Source organism: Zootermopsis nevadensis, unplaced genomic scaffold, assembly GCF_977971745.1.
Source record: "Zootermopsis nevadensis isolate Lab colony 2312 unplaced genomic scaffold, Znev_1.0 Znev_ptg000011l, whole genome shotgun sequence".
NCBI classification, from domain to species: domain Eukaryota; kingdom Metazoa; phylum Arthropoda; class Insecta; order Blattodea; family Termopsidae; genus Zootermopsis; species Zootermopsis nevadensis.
Window position 1 is genome coordinate 12,608,501 of NW_028259143.1, and position 21,481 is coordinate 12,629,981.

The 21,481-nt window shown below is 39.2% G+C and overlaps 2 protein-coding genes across 9 annotated transcripts in view; one reads left to right on the forward strand and one right to left on the reverse strand.

The window, feature by feature from the left end:
- The window catches only part of LOC147874082 (uncharacterized), a 145,973-nt gene that overhangs the window by 117,408 nt on the left and 7,084 nt on the right, over window positions 1–21,481 (reverse strand). Inside the window, exon 2 of one of the 7 annotated variants that reach the window (XM_087347342.1) lies at window positions 8,348–8,820. The exons of the other annotated variants lie outside the window; for them this stretch is intronic. Within the exon in view, the coding sequence (XP_087203468.1) occupies window positions 8,813–8,820 (8 nt within the window). The 3' untranslated portion in view covers window positions 8,348–8,812. Of the gene's footprint in view, window positions 1–8,347; window positions 8,821–21,481 lie in introns of those variants that run through there. 7 annotated transcript variants of the gene reach the window in all.
- Window positions 14,201–19,069, forward strand: LOC147874087 (uncharacterized). Of its 2 annotated transcripts, XM_087347318.1 has the most exons (7): window positions 14,201–14,277; window positions 14,994–15,066; window positions 15,820–16,006; window positions 16,709–16,806; window positions 17,426–17,631; window positions 18,235–18,324; window positions 18,895–19,069. In XM_087347318.1, exons 1-7 carry the CDS (start codon window positions 14,239–14,241, stop codon window positions 18,961–18,963), a joined length of 762 nt encoding a protein of 253 aa, XP_087203444.1. In that variant the 5' UTR covers window positions 14,201–14,238; the 3' UTR covers window positions 18,964–19,069. The 2 variants fall into 2 exon arrangements, with proteins under 2 accessions (XP_087203444.1, XP_087203443.1); XM_087347317.1 differs by lacking the exon at window positions 18,895–19,069 and having other exon boundaries at window positions 17,426–18,351.

Genomic DNA, 21,481 nt, shown 5'->3' on the forward strand with positions numbered 1-21,481 from the left:
GACGGAAGCGGCCGGCAAAGTGGCGCAACCACAACCGGCTGCTGCATCATGACAACGCGCCAGCGCACACCGTCCTCAAAGTTCGGCAGTTTTTGGCCTCAAACACCATGGCCGTCATCCCCACCCTCCTTAGCTCCGTGTGACTTCTTCCTCTTCCCAAAGATGAAAATTCAGCTAAAGGGAAGGAGATTTGAGACGATAGAAGAGATTCAGACAGAATCGCAGATGGTGCTTGACAGGCTGACAAAGAAAGATTTCCAGGGATGCTTCCAGGCTTGGCAGCGGCGCTGGGATCGTTGTGTTCACTCCCAGGGGAACTACTTCGAGGGTGATGGATGAATTTAATACCTGAGATAAGTGTACGGGTTTTTATAGGCACAGTCTGGAAACTTTCCGATCGCACCTCGTAGTCCTTAAAGGCATCACAATCATCGACCTGTGACGATTACTATGCAGGAATTAATTCTCAAGCCTACACAGTAATACTTAATACTTTCCTTACATGCATTTGTCATTTCCCTGACTTTTCCTACTAACTGTGAGAATCTGCCTGTATCTTTGAAGTCCATTTCATTTCATGGCCTAACCTATTGTACATATCGATCTCAAGAGCATCAAGAAACACAGTTACTACTGATATTGAATAATTTTTCACACTAGTTGTATCTCCTTAGTTGATATTTTTAATGGGTGATAAAACAGAGATCAACAACCTTTCAAAATTTGTTTCATCATAACGTCCTAGGATTGATATTTGGTAATTCATTTTACCGTATCTCAGTTTCAGTAGATGGGATAATTTTAATAATGGGTATTTAAATATAAAACTGCATCTTTCTACCGCTTTTAATGTACTGGAAGCATCAGCAACTTTTGCTGACTCTTTATTTGCTTACTGTTTCCTTGAACATATTTTTCTTCTCTCCTACATTGCGTGTACCAAGTTACTCATGTATTATGATTGACTTTTGATCTAAGTGTACTATAATGCTGTCCTTAGCCACTTTTGTAATTTCACATTACTTCATGTGCAATACCTATGTTAATGGATCGTTACTCTTCCTGCTATACAAATATGTACATCCCTTGTTATAAATTTGCCTATTCTTTGTGTAAACAGCTTTTCTTTATTTTGTGTATATTTAATTACATGTTTAATCGCAAAACTGGATGGGCATTCACTTACCTTATTGGTGGTATCACAGTCTTTATTAACAGATAACATACAAACTTTAGTGACAGTAACGAACTATAAGCAAATTTCCTTGCTTTCATTAAATTGTTACACTTTACTGGCAAATACATAAAGCACATTGAAAGCCCACCAATAATGATATATAATAATGATCCTAAACTAATAGCTAACTTTATTAATACCTACTTTCTAACGTATGTAAAAAGAATGAAGAACGGTGTTACCATAACCCTAAAAACCGAAGATGCAATGAAGTTCTTGGCTAAGGCAAATCCAAATTTATTTTCGAATATTAATCTTATTCCTACCAAGCCAAATCTGGAATCTGGGTGCTGTATATACTAACTGGAATATTTACAACCGTTTGAAATTGAATGTTTCTGTAAAACTATATACATAATGGTAAGAAGGATGCTTTTCAATGGTTTGTAGATCTGTCTGCATATCCTACAAAGATAATTTGCTGCAGTTTATGACTAAATGCCACCTGTATGTGCTATACAACTAACTTCAAATGGCTGTAATGTCTTTCAGATTTTGGAGATGCAGCACACTGCAGTGGTATGTAAAATCACATCTTTGTGTTGGATGAGAAACATGGAATGTTATCGACTACACATTTCAATGTATCTATATCAATCAAAAAACTAAAGCTTAAAGTTACCTCACTACTTGATTTGGGTCCAGAACAATATAAACATCTTCTAGGTTAATTAATGTCACGAAACATCTTTCCGTCCCCTAATATTTGAATGTGATTGGTTGCTTGCCTGACTGCTTTAAAGTTGGTTCAATTCTAGATATTGTATGGATCTATCAACACAATTAATTATTTTTAAAATCAAAACTAACAAAGTTTTAACCTAAAACTAACATAACCTAAATTTTATACCATAATAGCATGTTTCCTGTTACAGAGCAATAGTTATGTCACTATAAGTACTCACTAGAGCATTGCAGTGGACCACGTAAAGATGTGTATTTCCCTTTTCATCTCATTAAAGCGGATAAAAGTATAACAGCCTTGCAACGAATATACTATATGCCTCTTGTATGAGTATGACCATCACCTTCCTTCATTCGCCTTCTATCATTCGCATCCTGCATTCCCGTTCACTGGTTGGTTTATTCCTTTGCCAACCATAGCTTTTGAATTTTGGGTCCAAGACAACTTGTAAATATCTTAAAGAGTATGAAAGAAATATCAGAAATATTCTTGCAGTTAATGACCACGTTTACCCTTTATTGTTTTTGAGGTTTATTTACTTTTTGTAAGCCTATCAAATTTTTTCAATTGAACTAACTCGCCTAACCTACCATGAAGTTGGAATTTGACACATATTGACTTACTAGTAACACACACCATTTTAAGTTACCTCATGCAATTAGTCACCAAATTGTAAAGATTTGTACAGAATCGTTGGAAGCATCAGGAAGAACAAGACAGGCTTGATGAAATTTAGGAAGTTTTAATGTTAGGAATCCACAACTCATTACCTTGCTTATTCACAAATACCACGCACGTATTCAACAGGCACACCAACTTAAATGCAAATTAAATTAAAACACTGACTTTTCGTCATTAAAAAACAATCGTGTCATTCAGAATCGCATAAATGTTTTTTTTTATTAGAAGAGAACATGATGATGTGTTAAACAGAACGAAAGAGGAGGGCATGACAAAGAGATCTATGTACCAATACAATACATTTTGAAGGTGTTGTGATAAAGCTCCTTGCAATTTTAGCTGCTGAATAAAACAGTAATGCAACTACATGCATCAATCCCCATTTCTCAAGGTACGAGCCTCGATGGAATGGGCATGACGGATAACTGGCATTCCATTCATGAAAAGAACAGGAATTTTCAAAATAACATTCATGTCGGCTGTGCAGTCCACCTAATCTCCTACTCAGTCCTTGAGTTCCTTTCCACAGTGTATATCACCTGGAGCATGAAGCTGATCACTCACTTCCATCTACTGCTGAGATAGAGTGGAGTGTTACATTCCTTCTTCCAGACACATTCAAACCATGATTCTTATGCAAAGAGAAATTTACATTCATATTGACCTTATGCGTGGGAATGAATCACCAATGTCCAATGGGTAAAAAGAAAAATCTCATTGTCCCATCATGTACTTAAGTTTTGGACAAAACATTTTAAAATGTCTTCTTGGATAGAGTTTTGATTCTACAAATTTGTATTTAGACCTCTCATTGTACCGAAGGAAACATCACAGTACAGAATGTTATTTTAAGGTTATAGAGGGACAGAATAGTCGCAGTTTTTTAAACTCTTTGTATTAGAATACTGATTGTTTCTTCCCATTGTAAACATCTTTTGGCAATATTCAACATGATTAGGAAAACAAACAAAAGCTGCACCGTTCAACACCTAGAATGTTTGCTGCAGGTTCCACTCATGTCCCTCTGTGCATTTGACTGAAATAGGCACATGAGAATTTTGCTATTTAGCTGTCGGCACTAGTGGAGAAGAAGAACAATGATTTCAGTTTTAAAGAATATGTCCTCCACTCTTTGGCTGGAAATAGTGATTTCTCAAATGCAACTCGTAGTCTACTGCACTTGACTGGCTGAGTGGATATATTAACAGGTGGTATTTTAAAAGTCTTTAATCCACAAAGTTGCTTCATGAAAGATACCCTGACTACATAAAAGTGATTGAGGATACTTTATATGAAAGTTTGTACATAAAATGGTACTGTAAAAATATATGGAGGAAAAGGTAAGCTCTTTTACAACACGAATTAATTGGCAAGTGCATCATTCAGCACTTATATAATTCTTCTGAAATATAAAAATAGGATGTCTTCTAGATCAGTGTTTTGGGTAACATATGCAGATAATTAGAAATGGCCAAATAGTTGGTTCTTCTTAATTGTATGCATCAAACAAAATGATTGTGTTCTATTCTTAAAGCAAACTCAGAAAATTATTATAAACATAGGGTTGCAACCACCTGATTAGTGAGAATTGGAAGCATCAGTAAATCAAATGAGACAAGTAAAACAGCTTATTAGACGCACATTCATTTTTGTACTTAAGCATAGTTTAACAGCATCTTAACTTTCAAAAAGCCCCCCCCCCCAAAAAAAAAAAATCCGAAAATACTGCTTCTTCCATTGAGTGCATAAATTACCTCTGATACACCAAGAATTCCTGATAGTAGTGCAATGAAAAATTCCAGTCATATGTGCTACTGTTGTCCCAGCCACTGAATCAAATGCCAAAGGTAGTAATTCATGTGGACTCTTTCCAACAAAATTATGCCCTTCAGATTCCCCCACAGGTAGGAGTTGGTAGATGTAAAATCAGGCCACAGAGGCCACGAAGTCGATTTGGTTTATCTCATCCATCAATGTGTGTGATGAGAGTGGAAAAGCTGCTTTATGTTGCAGGTAAAATGAACAGGAGCTTAGCCTTGCGTAAACCACACAGTTTTTTATACTTTCAATGGTACAGCCAGTAGTATTCAAGGTAATTCTACTGAAACTGTATATAAGACACCCCAAGAGTTTAAACACTAACTCTTAATGTGATCACCAATTATTCCTGTCCAAATATTGCTTCTGAACTGATGCTTCATTGCTGCAGCCTCTGACAAGGCAATTGTGACCATTTGTTCATACGAGATTCATCTTGGATTGATTTTAGGAGTAGATCACAATCCTTAATTGAAATGCATGCACATATATTATCTATTGCAGGTGTCAGGCAATTAATCTGCATTTATTCTTCATATTATTGTGTCATGACACATAATTAATTTCATCGCCTGGCGTATGAAGGCATCTGGAGTATGAAAAACTTGGCATCAAGACAAACTCTTTGTTGCCAGTACGAAGACGCACTTAAGGCTCTCAAGGAAGGAACAACTGCAAAGGCCATGTTGACGTTGAAAAAGAAGCAACACAGAGTTAGAAGTCTTAGCTGTAAGAGACTGTAGACTTTTTTCGTTTAATTACGCTATAACAGCAGACACATTGCAGCATTACGACACCATTTGCAATGTCCATTCATTAATACCATTAGCATATCAGTCATAGATTTCAGTGCATTTTAGTATCTAATGACCAGAAAGTCTCCAAATAATATCGTTATATCAAGTTCCTCCATCCAGAGGGTCTGCTTCCACCATCAAGACCTTCCAGGAAATATAAAATTGTAACACTTAAGTAAAGTTAAAATTAATAGAGAGATATTTACTGTACACCAATATTAATATAAAAAATACCTGTTCACTTAAAGCATCTAAAAGGTAACCCAGAAAGTGATTTGCTGACAGAATGGTGAGTAGTTAGCAACAAAAGATCATTGGAACTACTACCCTCTTAATTACATTTCTGCCGTAAACTGTTTCAGCAAGTATTGTTTCCTTCTCGAGCATTGTTTATTGCGAGAAATGTTAACTGTGCATTCATTTTATGTACGGTGTTCTTTTGTATTAACTCGCATGTTCCTGAGTGTCAGCCTCAGTTTCCTTGCAGTTATTCAACCCATCAAGTGTCTGCCTCTGCCTTACAGCATCAGCGCTTCACTACCTATGATCGGCTCGCTTCTTGCCCCTTTTGATAATCCTTCATATCACGATATATTGGGAACAATTCCTTTTAAAGAATGATTCCCTTAACATTTAAGTTTTGTTTCCAGGTTTTCCACCCATTCCCTTTATGTTCCTGAGAAAGACAAAACACGGTGCCACCGAAAATAAAGCATGTTGCCGCAACTACAGTAATTTGCTGACAGTTCGAGTGGATTGAAAATTGCAAAGGGACTGATTCTGAATGTTTTGCGTCTCAGCCTGCGGGATGCAGCCTGTGAAGAATGGAGTTCTAACTGCGTTAGTTTTCCTACAAGTATTAGTAATGTCACATAAATCTTCATTGCTGCATAATACTGCGACAGTCAAGTGATGACATACATGCAAATATAAGAATATATTTTGGGAAAACTTAAAAATTATAAAAATGGTTAAACATGTAGCTGTTTATCAAATAATCTGTTTATATTCAAGTGTATGTTTCAATGGTAAATATCATTTATTGGAAATAATTAAAATAAATTGTTAATGTTACAAGCTGAATTCCAATAAATTGAAGTACCCAGAATATCACTCATCACATACCAAACTTCAGAAATTCGGAGAATTTCCTCTTCAGTGCGATCCATTAGGCATCAAGACTGGAGCGATATAGGAGCATGAATGTTCGACCGCACTTGGAGAACGAACAGACTCATCTAATCTGCTTTGGTCAGCGCCCTGGCCGCTGCAGTCCTCGTCCCAGTTCTCATTGCAGTCCTCACTGCAATCCTCGTTCCAGTTCTCAATGCAGTTCTTGCACCAGTCCTCACTGCAGTCCTTGTGCCTTTTCTCACTGCAGTCATCGTCCCAGTTCTCATTGCAGTCCTCGTCCCAATTCTAACTGCAGTCCTCGTCCCACTTCTCACTGCAGTCCTCGTCCCAGTTCTCAATGCAGTCCTTCTCCCAGTTCTGAATGCAGTCCTAGTCCCAGTTCTCACTGCAGTCCTCGTCCCAGTTCTCACTGCAGTCCTTGTCCCAGTTCTCACTGCAGTCCTCGTCCCAATTCTCACTGCAGTCTTCGTCCCAATTCTCACTGCAGACCTCGCCCCTTTTCTCACTGCAGTCCTCGTCCAAGTTCTCACTGCAATCCTCGTCCCAGTTCTCACTGCAATTCTCGTCCCAATTCTCACTGCAGTCCTCGCCCTTTTTCTCACTGCAGTCCTCGTCCAAGTTCTCACTGCAGTCCTCGTCCCAATTCTCACTGCAATCCTTGTCTCATTTCTCACTGCAGTCCTCGTCCCAGTTCTCACTGCAGTGCTCGTTCCATTCCTCACTGCAGTTTTCGTACCAGTTCTTACTGCAGTGCTCGTCCCAGTCCTCACTGCAATCCTCGTCCCAGTTCTCACTGCAATCCTCGTTCCATTTCTCACTGCAGTCCTCGTACCAGTTCTCACTGCAGTGCTCGTCCCAGTCCTCACTGCAGTCCTCGTACCAGTCCTCACTGCAGTCCTCGTACCATTTCTCACCGCAGTCCTCGTACCAGTTCTCACTGCAATTCTCGTCCAAGTTCTTACTGCAGTCCTCGTACCAGTTCTCACTGCAGTACTCGTACCAGTTCTCACTGCAGTCCTCGTACCAGTTCTCACTGCAGTGCTCGTCCCAGTCCTCACTGCAGTCCTCGTACCAGTCCTCACTGCAGTCCTCGTACCAGTTCTCACTGCAGTCCTCGTACCAGTTCTCACTGCAGTCCTCGTCCCAGTCCTCACTGCAGTCCTCGTCCCAATTCTCACTGCAGTCCTCGTCCCAGTTCTCACTGCAGTCCTCGTACCAGTTCTCACTGCAATCCTCGTCCCAGTTCTTACTGCAATCCTCGTTCCATTTCTCACTGCAGTCCTCGTACCAGTTCTCACTGCAGTGCTCGTCCCAGTCCTCACTGCAGTCCTCGTACCAGTCCTCACTGCAGTCCTCGTACCAGTTCTCACTGCAGTCCTCGTACCAGTTCTCACTGCAATCCTCGTCCCAGTTCTTACTGCAATCCTCGTTCCAGTTCTCACTGCAATCCTCGTCCCAGTTCTTACTGCAATCCTCGTTCCAGTTCTCACTGCAGTCCTCGTACCAGTCCTCACTGCAGTCCTCGTACCAGTTCTCACTGCAGTCCTCGTACCAGTTCTCACTGCAATCCTCGTCAAAGTTCTTACTGCAATCCTCGTTCCAGTTCTCACTGCAATCCTCGTCCCAGTTCTTACTGCAATCCTCGTCCCAGTTCTCACTGCAGTCCTCGTACCAGTTCTCACTGCAATCCTCGTCCCAATTCTCACTGCAGTCCTCGTCCCAGTTCTCACTGCAGTGCTCGTACCAGTTCTCACTGCAGTGCTCGTCCCAGTCCTCACTGCAGTCCTCGTACCAGTCCTCACTGCAGTCCTCGTACCAGTTCTCACTGCAGTCCTCGTACCAGTTCTCACTGCAATCCTCGTCCCAATTCTCACTGCAGTCCTCGTCCCAGTTCTCACTGCAGTCCTCGTCCCAGTCCTCACTGCAGTCCTCGTACCAGTCCTCACTGCAGTCCTCGTACCAGTCCTCACTGCAGTCCTCGTACCAGTCCTCACTGCAGTCCTCGTATCAGTTCTCACTGCAATCCTCGTCCCAATTCTCACTGCAGTCCTCGTCCCAATTCTCACTGCAGTCCTCGTCCCAGTTCTCACTGCAGGCTGGCGCCAAGTTCTGTTAGTGGCAGGCACGAAAGCTCTGAATCTGCTCGTTCAGGTTGACGCTTTCGGCCATGATATTTGAGACTACATGAATCAGTCCGTTCATGGTTTCGTGTGTGCTTCTCATGTCAATCACGTTTTGCTTCTCTAAGTCCTTGATATTTGTTCTCATATCCTCGATGTCTTTGTTTCGCTCACGAAGGTCCCCCAGCTCTTTCTCCACGCGAGCAAAATGAGTTAATATCATAAATAAAGTTTCTGCTAATATTTCGTCTCTACACTTTTCTTTCTTTCCATCACCAATCAGATCGTCTATCAATCTCTTAACGTTCTCCATGGTCGTTAACAAAGATCTCTTTTCTCCTCAGGCACCTGCAGTTAAAAAAGATGAATCTTATTACCTTCCAATGCTGTTATAGCATCAGTGCCCTTTTAAATTCAACGCGAAATTCGGAACGCATGAAATACAAATTTATACAACGTATGCTTATATTTGTATTACAAATATATTGCGCTTTGACCGGCCGATTATTCCGTTATTTTACTAAAAATTAATCCAGGGATAAGATATTTTGTATGTATTATTCATCCTTGTACGCACTGCCGGATAAATCGGATTAAAGAAACGTTTCCTTTGCTTTCGATTTAATTCCCAGAAACAGAATTTACGTTCCTTCAGTTAATAACACGATATCATACTTGCCAGTTGGTTCATCATCGTTTCAAACTGAAAAGCAACAAGCTACTAAGCTTCGTTGCTCCGTACTGAACTTCAAGAAGAACTTCACAGTTTTAACGACACTTCAAACCGAGTGCTAGTTCGTACACGAGTTAACGCTACATTCCGTGTTTAAGGGTTACACTGTAAGCAGCGATTGTTCGGAATTCTTAAATATTGATCGGGTCATCTTCGGATTAAAAGAGTTACGAAATTAATTCACGAGTTTTTTCGTATTGCTGTAGAAATTGAACTATTTACCATAAATGCAGACAACAATGTTTAAGAATTGCTTACCAATCCTCACGATGTCACAGAAAATTAGAAATGCAATTGCAAATAAAAATTCAATAGCCAATTACAGATACAGCACGCGAGACGAACAATCAAGATGGAAAGGTAACAACAAAGAGATTATCAAACAACACACGAGTGCATAGGACGTTAATGCACAATTAAAAATTGCTACTTAATGCATCAGAATGTTTGTAATAATAATTTAAATAACTCCAGTAAATTAGATTTTCGTAAAATGCGATTAAGGGAAGCGATCTTCCTTACAAATACATGGACGCCCCAGCAGACAACATCAGCAGTTGATGAGCGTCCAGCAAAATGTCTATTTTTAATCGAAGGGCTGCAACAAAACATAGAAGTCTCTCAGATTCCGAGCAGGAATGCGGAGACCGGCAGCTTCCAGATGGGAAGAACAGCATTTAAATCCGCGGTAAACTTTCGTAAGAGACACTGCAATAACCCTTCTCACGATTGTAAATGATAACCTGTACATGTAAGGAGCAATAATATTAAATAGGAAACCCTTGGCTCACCTTTGTGAATAGGAGGAAATCTCGATGTCCATAGGCAGCAAAAGTTGAATTACAAATTAAATATTAATCGAACAAGTGCGGGACACTGTCACAAAATTGTTAATAAATCATAAAACGTAAATCCACGAGTTATTCAGAAAGGCTTTTGCTACATAAGGCAACAAACGTATCTACAAGCACTTCATCCACAACCTCTTCGCAGCACAATTCGTTCCAGAATGACGAATGCCGATTGTTGCCTGCTATTTATACCAACACAACAAAGCAGACGTAACCTATGACGCAACAGTCACTAGAGGGAGTCCAATACGGTTCATTCAAGCGTGCATAAGAAATTAAAAATGAACCTTATCGCATGCCAGCCGAGATTGTTGCACGTGTTCGTATTTTATAAGAACACCTGCGTTTCATATTTACACAATCTTTGTAGTTACAGAAATACAAATTGGGTTACTCCAAGTTATAATTTGTAAGAAATCAAAAATTAATATTAAATATTTTCTGTGTAAAAGGAAATTAATTTAAAAGTAATGAAACGAGGCTTGAAGTAAATTTTGCAATTTAATTTGCCCTTGTTTAAAAATAATGTCGTGTTTTTTATACTTTTTTTAATTTTAAAGACGATATTTGAGAGGCCCGGGCGCTGTTGAACCCATCGCCCCTGCGACAGGGAAAATGTTTCCTTCCTTCGAATCCCGATTATTCGTTTTGACCAATAAGAGAACGCAGAAAGGTAAGAACTCGGGAAGAAGTGTCCTGAGTTCGATTTACTTCAAGGGCGGTTCCTTTGGCTCCGAAACTAAGCGAGACAGAAGAAGGGATCAGAGTTTTTTGCTTCGAAGAGGAGATTTCGAAGATAAAGGCCTCGACACTGAGTTCGAGTCCCAACAAGGATGGTTTCTGTTGACAGGAACGTAAACGCGAAAAAAGAACTACGCCAAGGCAAAATTCTTTCGTTTTGGAGAGGAAATTACGGGGTCTAAGGACACAGACACGGATACACAGCCCTCGGTTCGAGTCTCTGTTAGGTTGTTAGTTTCTGGGGTAATTTTATTGGCGTATTAAACGACGCACGTTTACTGATGAGGCCCATAAGCTACCGGGTGTTTCCAAATTAATCTGTTGATTTTGTGTGGTTATAGTAGACCTTGTATCTTTATTTATTCATAGTTTATTTAACGACGCAAGTTTTTACCCCCCAAGGCTTCCTTCACTGTTTTGAGGTATTGGCGGACATTAGCCAAGAGGGCTGAGATACACGTAGCTTGATGGGTAAATATGAGCTGCCAATACACTATACAAGGGTGCACAAAATGTGTCCAAAATTGGAATGTGCAGTTCAAAATTTTTCCACCATACACACACATGACAGCAGCACTGTGGTATTTCCTGGTGGATTCCAATGAAGTCTGTGGTCCAGACGCTGGTAAGACTCTGAAAGACTTCAGAAACATCTGATACACAGGCTCATATATATCAGAAATCAAACAGAGCTCACAAAAAGCAAATGATGAAAGTACACAAATCTGTGCACCATAACTGTCACAGAAGTGTGAAACATCAATAAACTTATCTTGTTAGGTTGATTTAAGTCCTATGCTTCTTGGTTCGTATTTAGTATTTATTGGGTGTGTGATTTATCAAGTCCTTCACAGCCTTACAAGTGCCATTTGACTTGAACAACTGGACCATTCCCTTGTACGACATTTAGAAGCACAAGCAACTTGCTTTGGTCTCTGTAGTATCAGCGTGCACATTCTATCCCTAAATATCGTTTCAAGATTAAACTTCCTAATTCTAGGCAAAACTTCACTGATTATACGGTCAAAAGACTCTGGGAGTCTAAAATGTCAAATTTCGGAAACTGTGATTAAAGTAGTCATAATGCTAATTCACTTTATTGATAGAGCTACCAAAACCGGCTGAACTTCTTTATTACCCCGAGAGATGGATCAACGAGTAAGAACCCCCCGATGTTAGCCCCGCGACAACCCACAAGTCGGAGGATCACCCCTTGTCGGCTGTAAGTGAATGCTTTTTCGAAACACTCCGTATCTGGCGGTTATAGTCGATCGTGATCCTGGTTTTGTGTGGACTACGGGGCGAAGTTATCCAAGCGATTTCCAGTTCGAATCTTGTATGACACAATCCGCACCTTGTCGAAGGCAAATTCATTAGCAGTTCCTAAGATCCATTTGCACATTCACCCTGTCCCATTCACAATCCATAACAAACTTAGCATCCGCCATTCGAAGCCGCCTGTGAGATTATTGAAAATCTGTGGCACCATAATCTAAAAAAAATCGATCCAATTCCTGTCCCCTCTTAAAACACGCCCAAAATATCCGTTTCATCCAATCGCATTAAACTAACATGTTGGTATCGGCTACCCCGACTTTCCTGGTTCTTCTCAGTTACCTTAAAGCAAGCACAGAATGTACTGTCGCGATTTATCATTCATAACCATCCTGTCATATTTAATTAATGGATACGCAACATTATCAGTTGATAGAGTGTTGAAGGAAGAAGAATGAAACACCATCTTCTCAGTCATGTTGAACGCCTTCTAACAGTAGCTGGCCTAAAAGCTTCAAGGCTCTGACATCACTCCAGAGATCACGGCCTCCTGACAGCCTAATTTCTCGATTTTGAGCTGAAAACCAATTGTCGGCAGTTGGTAGTCAGTCTAGTGCTTTAAAAACATTCGTGTGTACAAGAACTTGTCAATGGGGCACATTTACATACATCATTTATTTTTATCCACCAAACCACGTGCTTTATTCAGCCGTCGGTCGAATGCGGTAAATTACATTACCACAAAAACGTTTCTGATATTGAACAGCACTTTACTTTTGAGACATCTGGTAGCATCCGTGTTAGTCAAGAGCAATTCAAAATGAAGCTAGTTTTGTGCTTCCAAATAATAAAATAGGATTTATCAATGGATTTAATGATCGTGTGCTACTCTGAGCTACTGAAAATGCGCCGTTAAATAAACCACGAATAAATAAAAATACATGGACTACTACAACCACACAAAATCAACAGATTAATTTGGAAACCCCCGGTAGCTAATGCGCCTCATCATTAAACGTGCGTCGTTTAATACGCCCATAAAATTACCCGAGAAACCAACGACCTAATAGAGACTCGAACCGAGGACTGTGTATCCGTGTCTGTGACCTTAGACCCCGAAATTTCCTCTCCGAAACTAAAGAACTTTTCATTGACGTCATTCTTTTATCGCGATTGCGTTCCCGTCAACAGAAACCATCCTGTCGGGACTCGAACTCAGTGTCGAGACCTTCCTTTCCGTAATCTCCCATTCGAAGCAAAAAACTCTAATCCTGGCGCCCTTCTTCTGTCTCGCTTAGTTTCCGAGCTACAGGAACCGCCCTTGAAGGAAATCGAACACAGGACACTTTTCCCCAGAGTTCTGACCTTCCTGTGATCTCTCATTGGTCAAAATGAATAATCGGGATTCGAAGGAAGGAAACACTTTTCCTCGCCCAGGGGCGATGGGTACAACAGTGCCCGGGCCTCTCAAAAATCGTATTTAAAATTAAACAAGTTTCTCCGTGGCATCCCAACAATTACTCCATTCACACACAGAAGAAGGCAATGGCAAACCACTTCTGGATCATCTGCCAAGAACGTATATGAGCAGGTCCCAGTCCGAGAAAAGGATGGAAGGATCCTGTTCATATGGACCTGTCGTCAGACAGAACACTAATAATAATAAAAAATAAAATACGACGATAATTTTAAACAAGGGCAAATTAAATTACAAAATTTACTTCAAGCCTCTTTTCATTACCTTTAAATTTATTTCCTTTTACACAGAAAGTATTTAATATTAATTATTGACTTCGTATATTTAGGATGGAATGTAACCAAATTATAACTTGGAGTAATTAAAATTTGTATTTCTTTAACTACAAATAATGTGTAAATACGAAACGCAGTCGTTCTTATAAAATTCGAAAACCTGCGCGAGAAAGATTGGAATTCGTAAAGCACACCTGCGACGGAGACGTGCAACAGTCTCGTATGTCAGGCCATAAGGTTCATTTTTCATTTCTTATGCACGCCTGAATGAACCGAATTGAGCGCCTTTTCTCACTGTTGTGCAATACGTGACGTCACGCGTTGTATGGGTATAAATAGTAGTTGCCAACCGGTTTCCGCCAGTCTTTAGCCAATGGTGTTGAGATTAGTTAGCTGATAAAGTGTACTATAATTATGGAATCATCGGATTTTTTCTTCTGTTCTTCACAAACGGTGAGACATGAATTTCCTATTTATTATTAATATTATTATTTCGTTATCTTGGTTCGTTGCTTCCGCCAGTCTTTAGCGAGTCGTGTTGAGCATAGTAAGTTTGTAGAGTGGATCTAGAGTTATTGAATTATCGGATTTTTTATTCTCCTGCTCTTGTCAAAGGCTGAGACATGGATTTCCTATTTATTATTAATATTATTATTTCGTTATCTTGAGAGTTTGTATGTGATTTTTAAGCATTAAAATGATAGCAGCGACCGACGTCGGCCACATCAACGAAGTTACTTGAATTCCGGTTAACCTAACAGCTGATACGGACTTACGACCGGGTCACTTGTCATATTCAGACATTGTTAATTGTTTTCAGTCTTTAATTTTTCGTCTAGCGGAAAGTTTCTGTTGAGTGAACAGCTTAATTTCTCAGGATTAATCATTAACCGACTTGTATCCTGTAATTAAAACTTTGAAACGTCTCCTAACAAGCTAATTATAAAAGTAAATCGTTATCTGACACAGCCTTAATTTCTGTTCATATAAATGAAGTCTTCTTAATATCTTCTGTTACAAACGAAAATCAATTGCAGTGCAAACACAAACAGCCAAGGCACCTGCGTTTTGTGTGTGACTGGGACAAAAGTTCCGTAAGAAATATTAACTTCATGAAGTTGCAGAGAATTCTTGGACTATAAAGTAACTCATTTTGTGTCTGTCCTCAGGTAAACCCTACGGAAATGCCTATGAGGGAGCTGAAGAGCCTTCAGAATAACATTGGATGGCTGGCAGCAGACAGTAAGTGTCGTTTAATTCTGTGCATGCAGTAATTTGTGGAGTATAGTCCGTAAATCTCATCAGTATGATGTTCTGTCAATTATGATGTTTATGCATCTTTCTAGATGTCCAGATATGCACCCCATAATTTCATTATTTCATTATTTTAAGTGATTTTAGCAAAGGGAAAACAAGTGTTAAAGGGATTGTAATAAGAATTCTCCAAATAAAATCAATTTTGGTTTATTATAGTCACTGTCAGATATTTTAAATTTGCTGGACTTGAAAGAATCGTTTTCTAGTGTTGAATTATGTACTTTTACTTTGCTCTCTGAGAGTTGAGACCAAGAATACTTAATTTTGAGTCTACGTGTCAGAAGCCATCTTGTACATTGCGCCTCAGTCTCTAGTGACAAGGAAGAGCTCTGTCTGATGGGTCCTCCAGGGTAGACACAATTCCCTCTTTCGGGAAGACTCAATCAGAGCCAGCCTGTTTAACGACGTCCTCGTTAAGATAAAAACACAAAACTGTGCGTCTCTTATTCACAATTCACATATTCTCTGTTATACTGATGTTACTGAAACCTCGCTCCTTCTTTACACACAACCACATTCAGAAACGTCAACAGCGCATTTTATTACTTACGCTTCATATGTCTGTAAATATTCAGTAAAGAAAGGGTCAGGTACACTGGAGATAGCTGTTTCTTTATATAATGTTGGCCATATTCTGATTATCATAGTTTTTATACATGGATTCCATCATTCTTTCAGGAAAAACTCAGGAACATCAGCAGCTGCAAGTTACAGGGCAGCCAGAGAAGATCGGAGTGAAGAGGAAGGCGGAAAGGTGCGCGAAAATACCAAGGCCGCCTAACGCCTTCGTCATCTTCTCCAATGAGTGGAGAAAAAAACTGGCTGCCCTGTACCCTGCAGACAGCAATAATCAGATTAGCGTGAGGTAAGTTGCAATACAAAATGTACTTCATGACAATTACGTGTTAATAATTTAATGTGCAGAGCATTCGTGAATGACAGATTGTCTTCAAAGATATTCAAATTCAGCGGACATGTATGATCATTGAACGTACGTGAACGATGATAAACATGGCGAAGGTGCGAACCTGTAAAATTATATGTGAGAAATTTCTCGTGTTCAGAACGCGCACTTAGAAATTTGTACTTCTAAAAGAGGGGGGGGGGGGGTATTTCGTGACGACACTGATAATTGTGGTGACGATAAACTATGAGACCTAATAATTAAAAAAATATTGACTCTTGCAAGATTCGATTCACAAAGTCAGCACTTTAAGTTGAAGGCTAATTTGCTTTCCATTGCTGGATTATAAATTTATATTTACCTTATTATAAAACGAACACAGGATATTTAGGGCAGTAGAGAAGTAGAATTCATAAGTCCGCCCGGAACTATTCTTTTACTGTAAAAGTGCAAAGATCCAAAATTGACAGAGAAAGCATGAGGTGAATTTGAAATTGGATATCTTATTTCCCTTTGCTGAAAATGTTCTGATCGTCGAGAACAGGTGAAACATTTTGGACGCCGTCATACGCCACTGCCTTTGCCTTTACCCAGCTGCAACCCTTGGATGATGGTCCTGCAACCTGCCTGTGTTCATACAAGTTTTGCTTTTTCTATTTGCAGACTTGGATGTATGTGGAGGGCGCTACATGGTGTAGAAAAAGACGATTATTTTGCCCGCGCGCGCCAGGCGGACGCGGAACACAAGACGAAGTATCCCGGTAAGTAATTAATTCTCTTTTAACGTCAATAAGCAGCAGAAAGCTTCCAAAAAATGTACCCGAGAATTAAGAGGAGAATCACAGATTCAGATTTATTTGGGATTGACTGCTAGCGATTTTAAGAAAGAGAACTTTGGACGAGTATTTACTTTTAGCAAAATATTTTAAGATTTGAGTCGATCAGAGCTGGAGTGGCAAAAGTCAACAATATTTTGAGTTTTTTTCCTGCCAAGTCTACTCTGCACCAAAACCCAGAATTTAATCATCTTCCTCAGCCTCACCACCGCGAAAACCCATCAAAGTCTTAAAGTGACTTCAACCTCGATACTGAGGCAGTACTTTACCCGGAAGTCCTCCCTTTGAAGCCACTTCAGTGTCATTAATTTTTGTTTCGTTTTAATAATCGTAATGGAAATATTAATTCTGAATTATCAGCAGCTTTCACGGCGACTAATTCGATGCCAACGTTTCGAAGAAAGATACATTGTACTGTTCCTGTCTTTCTGTAATATATGATTTATGAATGTCGCTGATTTTCCTTCTCTGATGTCAAATCACGCGATCAGAAGCGACCGTTAACGGAATGCTGTGACCTGAATGTCATTCTTTCCGATTTCAGATTACATCTACAACCCCAATCAGGTCCGCAGGGAAAAGCGCCTCCGGGAGCAGGCCCGTGTTAGGAAATTGCGACGCCCTAGACGCCAGTCGGCGAAACGACGCCCCACCGCCGAGAAGGAAAGCAGCGCCCTTCCCCTCCCCATCCAGGAACAGGAAAATCAATGGGGAGGGTTCCCAGCCTCTCAAGGCGTCGCTTCGTCAGAGGTAAGTCGTCGTCATTACTATTTGGACGAACTCACTCGCCTGTCATCTGTCGCTTGCACATGGAAAACAAACAAGCGTGGAATGTCAGAGCCGAAAGATGACCAGAGTAAACTCCCGATTGTCGCTGTTTGTTGGGAAGCATGTCTGCCCCTGTTTGTAAGAGCGCATTGCAGTTGAATATATTTAGGAGATTCCACTATTTAAATCCCTGAAACTCTGCTCTAAGTTTTAAACATTAATTTATCTGCTTTCTGTTTCTTTAAAAATAAACTGGCTTTTGAAAGCAAAGATATTATGTTAGAAATAGTTTATATTTATAAGGACATTAATTATGCACACGTCACCATTTTTCTTGACCTACGATTATTACGTCATTTCCTACTTGAGCACTGAAATCTCCTATAATTAAACTTTTATTCCTGTTAGCCATTTCTGTTGGGTTTACATCAAAATCCTCTGTCACATTTTCACCAGATCCCATTTGGAAAGAGTGCATCTGCAAAATATCCACATTAATATACATCGTACTATTATATCGCATGTCGTATCAATACTTTGTTTCACTGGTTGCAGCCCACTAATCCACCACTTTCTGAATTTCAGGAACAAAACACAGCAGAAATGACAGAATCGCTGAGCTTCGTAGACGAATGGTTGCTGGATGATGACCTTCAGGAGTTCATTAATGATGAGGTTAGTGTCAACTCTCCTTTGGATTACAACAATTACGTGGGCCGAACACTGATTCGTGAAAGCATTTGACCTATTTCCAGGCCTCCAGAAAGTAAAGTAAAGTTTGTCCCAATATACGCCATGTAGGCGTTTGGGGTGAGTGGAGGTATAGCTCCTCTCTTCCTTGACCTCGGCACTAGATGGGGGTGAGTGGTCAGCATCACGCCCCGGCCGGCTTTACCCCCGGTACCCATTGTAGAGGAGGCTGGGTGGGCCCCAGAGCCGGTCTGGACGCAGAGGCCAGAGGAAAAATCCTCTGCCCCCGTAGGGGATCGAACCCCGGCAGCTAGTCACTATACTGACTGAGCTATCCCGGCTCATAGCCCTCCAGAAGTTACCCCAAAAACTGCTGAATCAGGTTGAAGCCTGTAATTTATATAAAAGTCCACGCGACTAGAATAAGTCCAGTGTCTTTCACCGTGAGCTTCGTCACAAATTCCTTCACAACTTGCATCCTTAGAGATGTGTTTCTATACTTGTTACGCATTGTTTCAGTTGCTATTCTGATACTAATGTTTATTTCCTTTCCAGATCCCAGAAATGTACGATAGTGAATATACGAACATTTGTGAAGAATTAGTTAAATCGTTTAGTTTCTGATAAATAGTTGTTTTAAATAGTTAATTTCTTTAGTTTTTGTTAAATAGTTCAATTATTAATTTTTTGTAAAATATTTCTTTTTAAATAGTTAAATTGTTCAGTTTTTGTTAAATAGTTAAATTATTAATTTTTTGTAAAATAGTTGTTTTAAATAGTTAATTTGTTTAGTTTTTGTTAAATAGTTCAATTATTAATTTTTTGTAAAATAGTTGTTTTAAATAGTTAAATTGTTTAGTTTTTGTTAAATAGTTCAATTATTAATTTTTTGTAAAATAGTTGTTTTTAAATAGTTAAATTGTTCAGTTTTTGTTAAATAGTTAAATTATTAATTTTTTGTAAAATAGTTGTTTTTAAATAGTTAAATTGTTTAGTTTTTGTTAAATAGTTCAATTATTAATTTTTTGTAAAATAGTTGTTTTTAAATAGTTAAATTCTTTAGATTTTGTTAAACACTTAAATTGTTAAATAGTTTCTAATTAAATATGAATTATATATTTAAGGATATTAAATAAAAAAAAATTCTCTGTTGTTATTTTGTCAAAGTAATATTTCAATGAACTTGTCGCCCTCAGTGCACTAGTGGTTAATGTCGTCGCCACTGGACCCAAGGTACGCGAGTTCAAACACTGCTGAGGTTGATGGAATTTTAAGGGATGATAAAAATCCATAGCACAACTTCCTTCGGAGGTCCCATGCCTTAGATTTAGGACACGAAAAAGCATGAACGAGATGTTTCGTAAGCAAAACTCGCTGGCCATTTCTCACACAAGTCTCTCCTGATTCCTACTAGATGGCTCTAGCAGTCAAAGATAAGGATTGAGTAGAAATTGTGCAGAGGCAGTGGGCTGATCGCTCACTACTGACAAATGCACACTTCGAAAAGACCATGAAGACAGAATATCCTATCTGCATTACTATCGAAGATTTAGTGCAGATATATAAAACTATACACGAATTGAAAGATGACTCTACAGAGTACGAAGCACCATTAAACAAGAAGGAATGGTCTCATCCAGCGGAAAGAATAACTCTTGATGAAGCGAAATACTTCAATAAATACACTGTGGAAATCTATACAGATGGAAGTAAACACCAGGGAAAGGTGAGTGCTGCCGCTGTTATCTTCAAAAATGGAGAACTAATTCATAGCTTAAAAACCAAGTTACCCGATCACTGCTCAAACAATCAAGCTGAGCAGATCGGAATTCTAGAGGCCTTGGATGCAGTAACAACTTTAAGGGAAATCAGCATTGAGGAAAGAATAGTAGCGGTGTACACAGATAGTCCAGTTTCTCTCGATCTACTAAAAAACAACTTCAAACATGGCTTTGTAATATCTGAGATAAGAAATAGATTAAGGAATCTCAAAGATCAAAATTGGACTATTCATTTTGGGTGGATCAAAGCACACATCGGAATTTTCGGTAATGAAATAGCGGACAGATTAGCGAAGGCAGCAGCGGAAGATGGTGGAAATGTAGTACATGCAAAGAAGCCTAAAAGTACAATTATTAATGAAACAAAGGAGGAAGGATTTATAAAATGGCAAAATGAGTGGAGCGCCACCAAGAAAGGAGCAGCGTGCAAGAAATTCTTCCCGTCAGTGCGACAAACAATGAAGCTAAATATTGTAGTAAGTCCTGAACTGGTAGCAATGACGACTGGACATGGCAAAAACAAATCATATCTACACAGGTTTGGAATCATTGACAACCCAACATGCTCATTCCTGAAAGCAGCACAAACAGTGGATCACCTCATCTATGACTGCGATAAACTACAACAACCAAGGCGGAACTTAATAGATGCAATAGTCAGGAATGGTGGCACATGGCCAGTGTTGCATGAAGAAATTGTTCAGAAATATTTAGGTCATTTTAATAAATTCATTAAGGTAGTATATTTGCGTCATATTGTGAATTAGGTTAATATTTTAATATTTTCCGTCAAATCACAATTTTAATAAGATAATAAAATATAAAATATTTAAAATATCATTTCACGTTCCGCATCGAATGATCGATTTACAAATTGGAACGTCTCTTACGACATGTTTCGGTTATATTTAACCGTCCTCAGGTATAAATTAGATTGGTAAATTTAAAACTCGAATTACAATCATTTACAATATTATGCAGTTTATTGAAATTTTCTTATCAGATTACTATTATATATTAGAACGAAGGTATTGTTTTTTATATGGCGTGGTTCATCTGATGTTCAATATTAGTCTGTAAAGTAATGATTTAAATAAAACATTAATAAATATGGAGTAATATAGAAAACAAAATGATGGAAGTAAATAAATAGTAGAATGCATAAGTAAAATAAAATTAAATTAATTTAATAAAACATACCGGTGATGAGTTGATAGAGACATGACGTGTCTGGCGGAAGACATCTAGAAGTATTACTGTGTCGGGTCGAGGTTTAATACTGAATTGCGGTTGCTCGTGGAGTGCGTAGGTGAAAGGAGGTTGTTATGGTTGGGGTCAAGGATCTGGAGGGCATTGAAGAT

Coding starts and splice junctions, on each gene's coding strand:
- LOC147874087 (XM_087347317.1), top strand. CDS start 14,239: ATGGAATCATCGGATTTTTTCTTCTGTTCTTCACAAACG. Junction 14,278..14,993: donor TCTTCTGTTCTTCACAAACG/GTGAGACATGAA, acceptor GTCTGTCCTCAG/GTAAACCCTACGGAAATGCC. Junction 16,807..17,425: donor ACACAAGACGAAGTATCCCG/GTAAGTAATTAA, acceptor TTCCGATTTCAG/ATTACATCTACAACCCCAAT.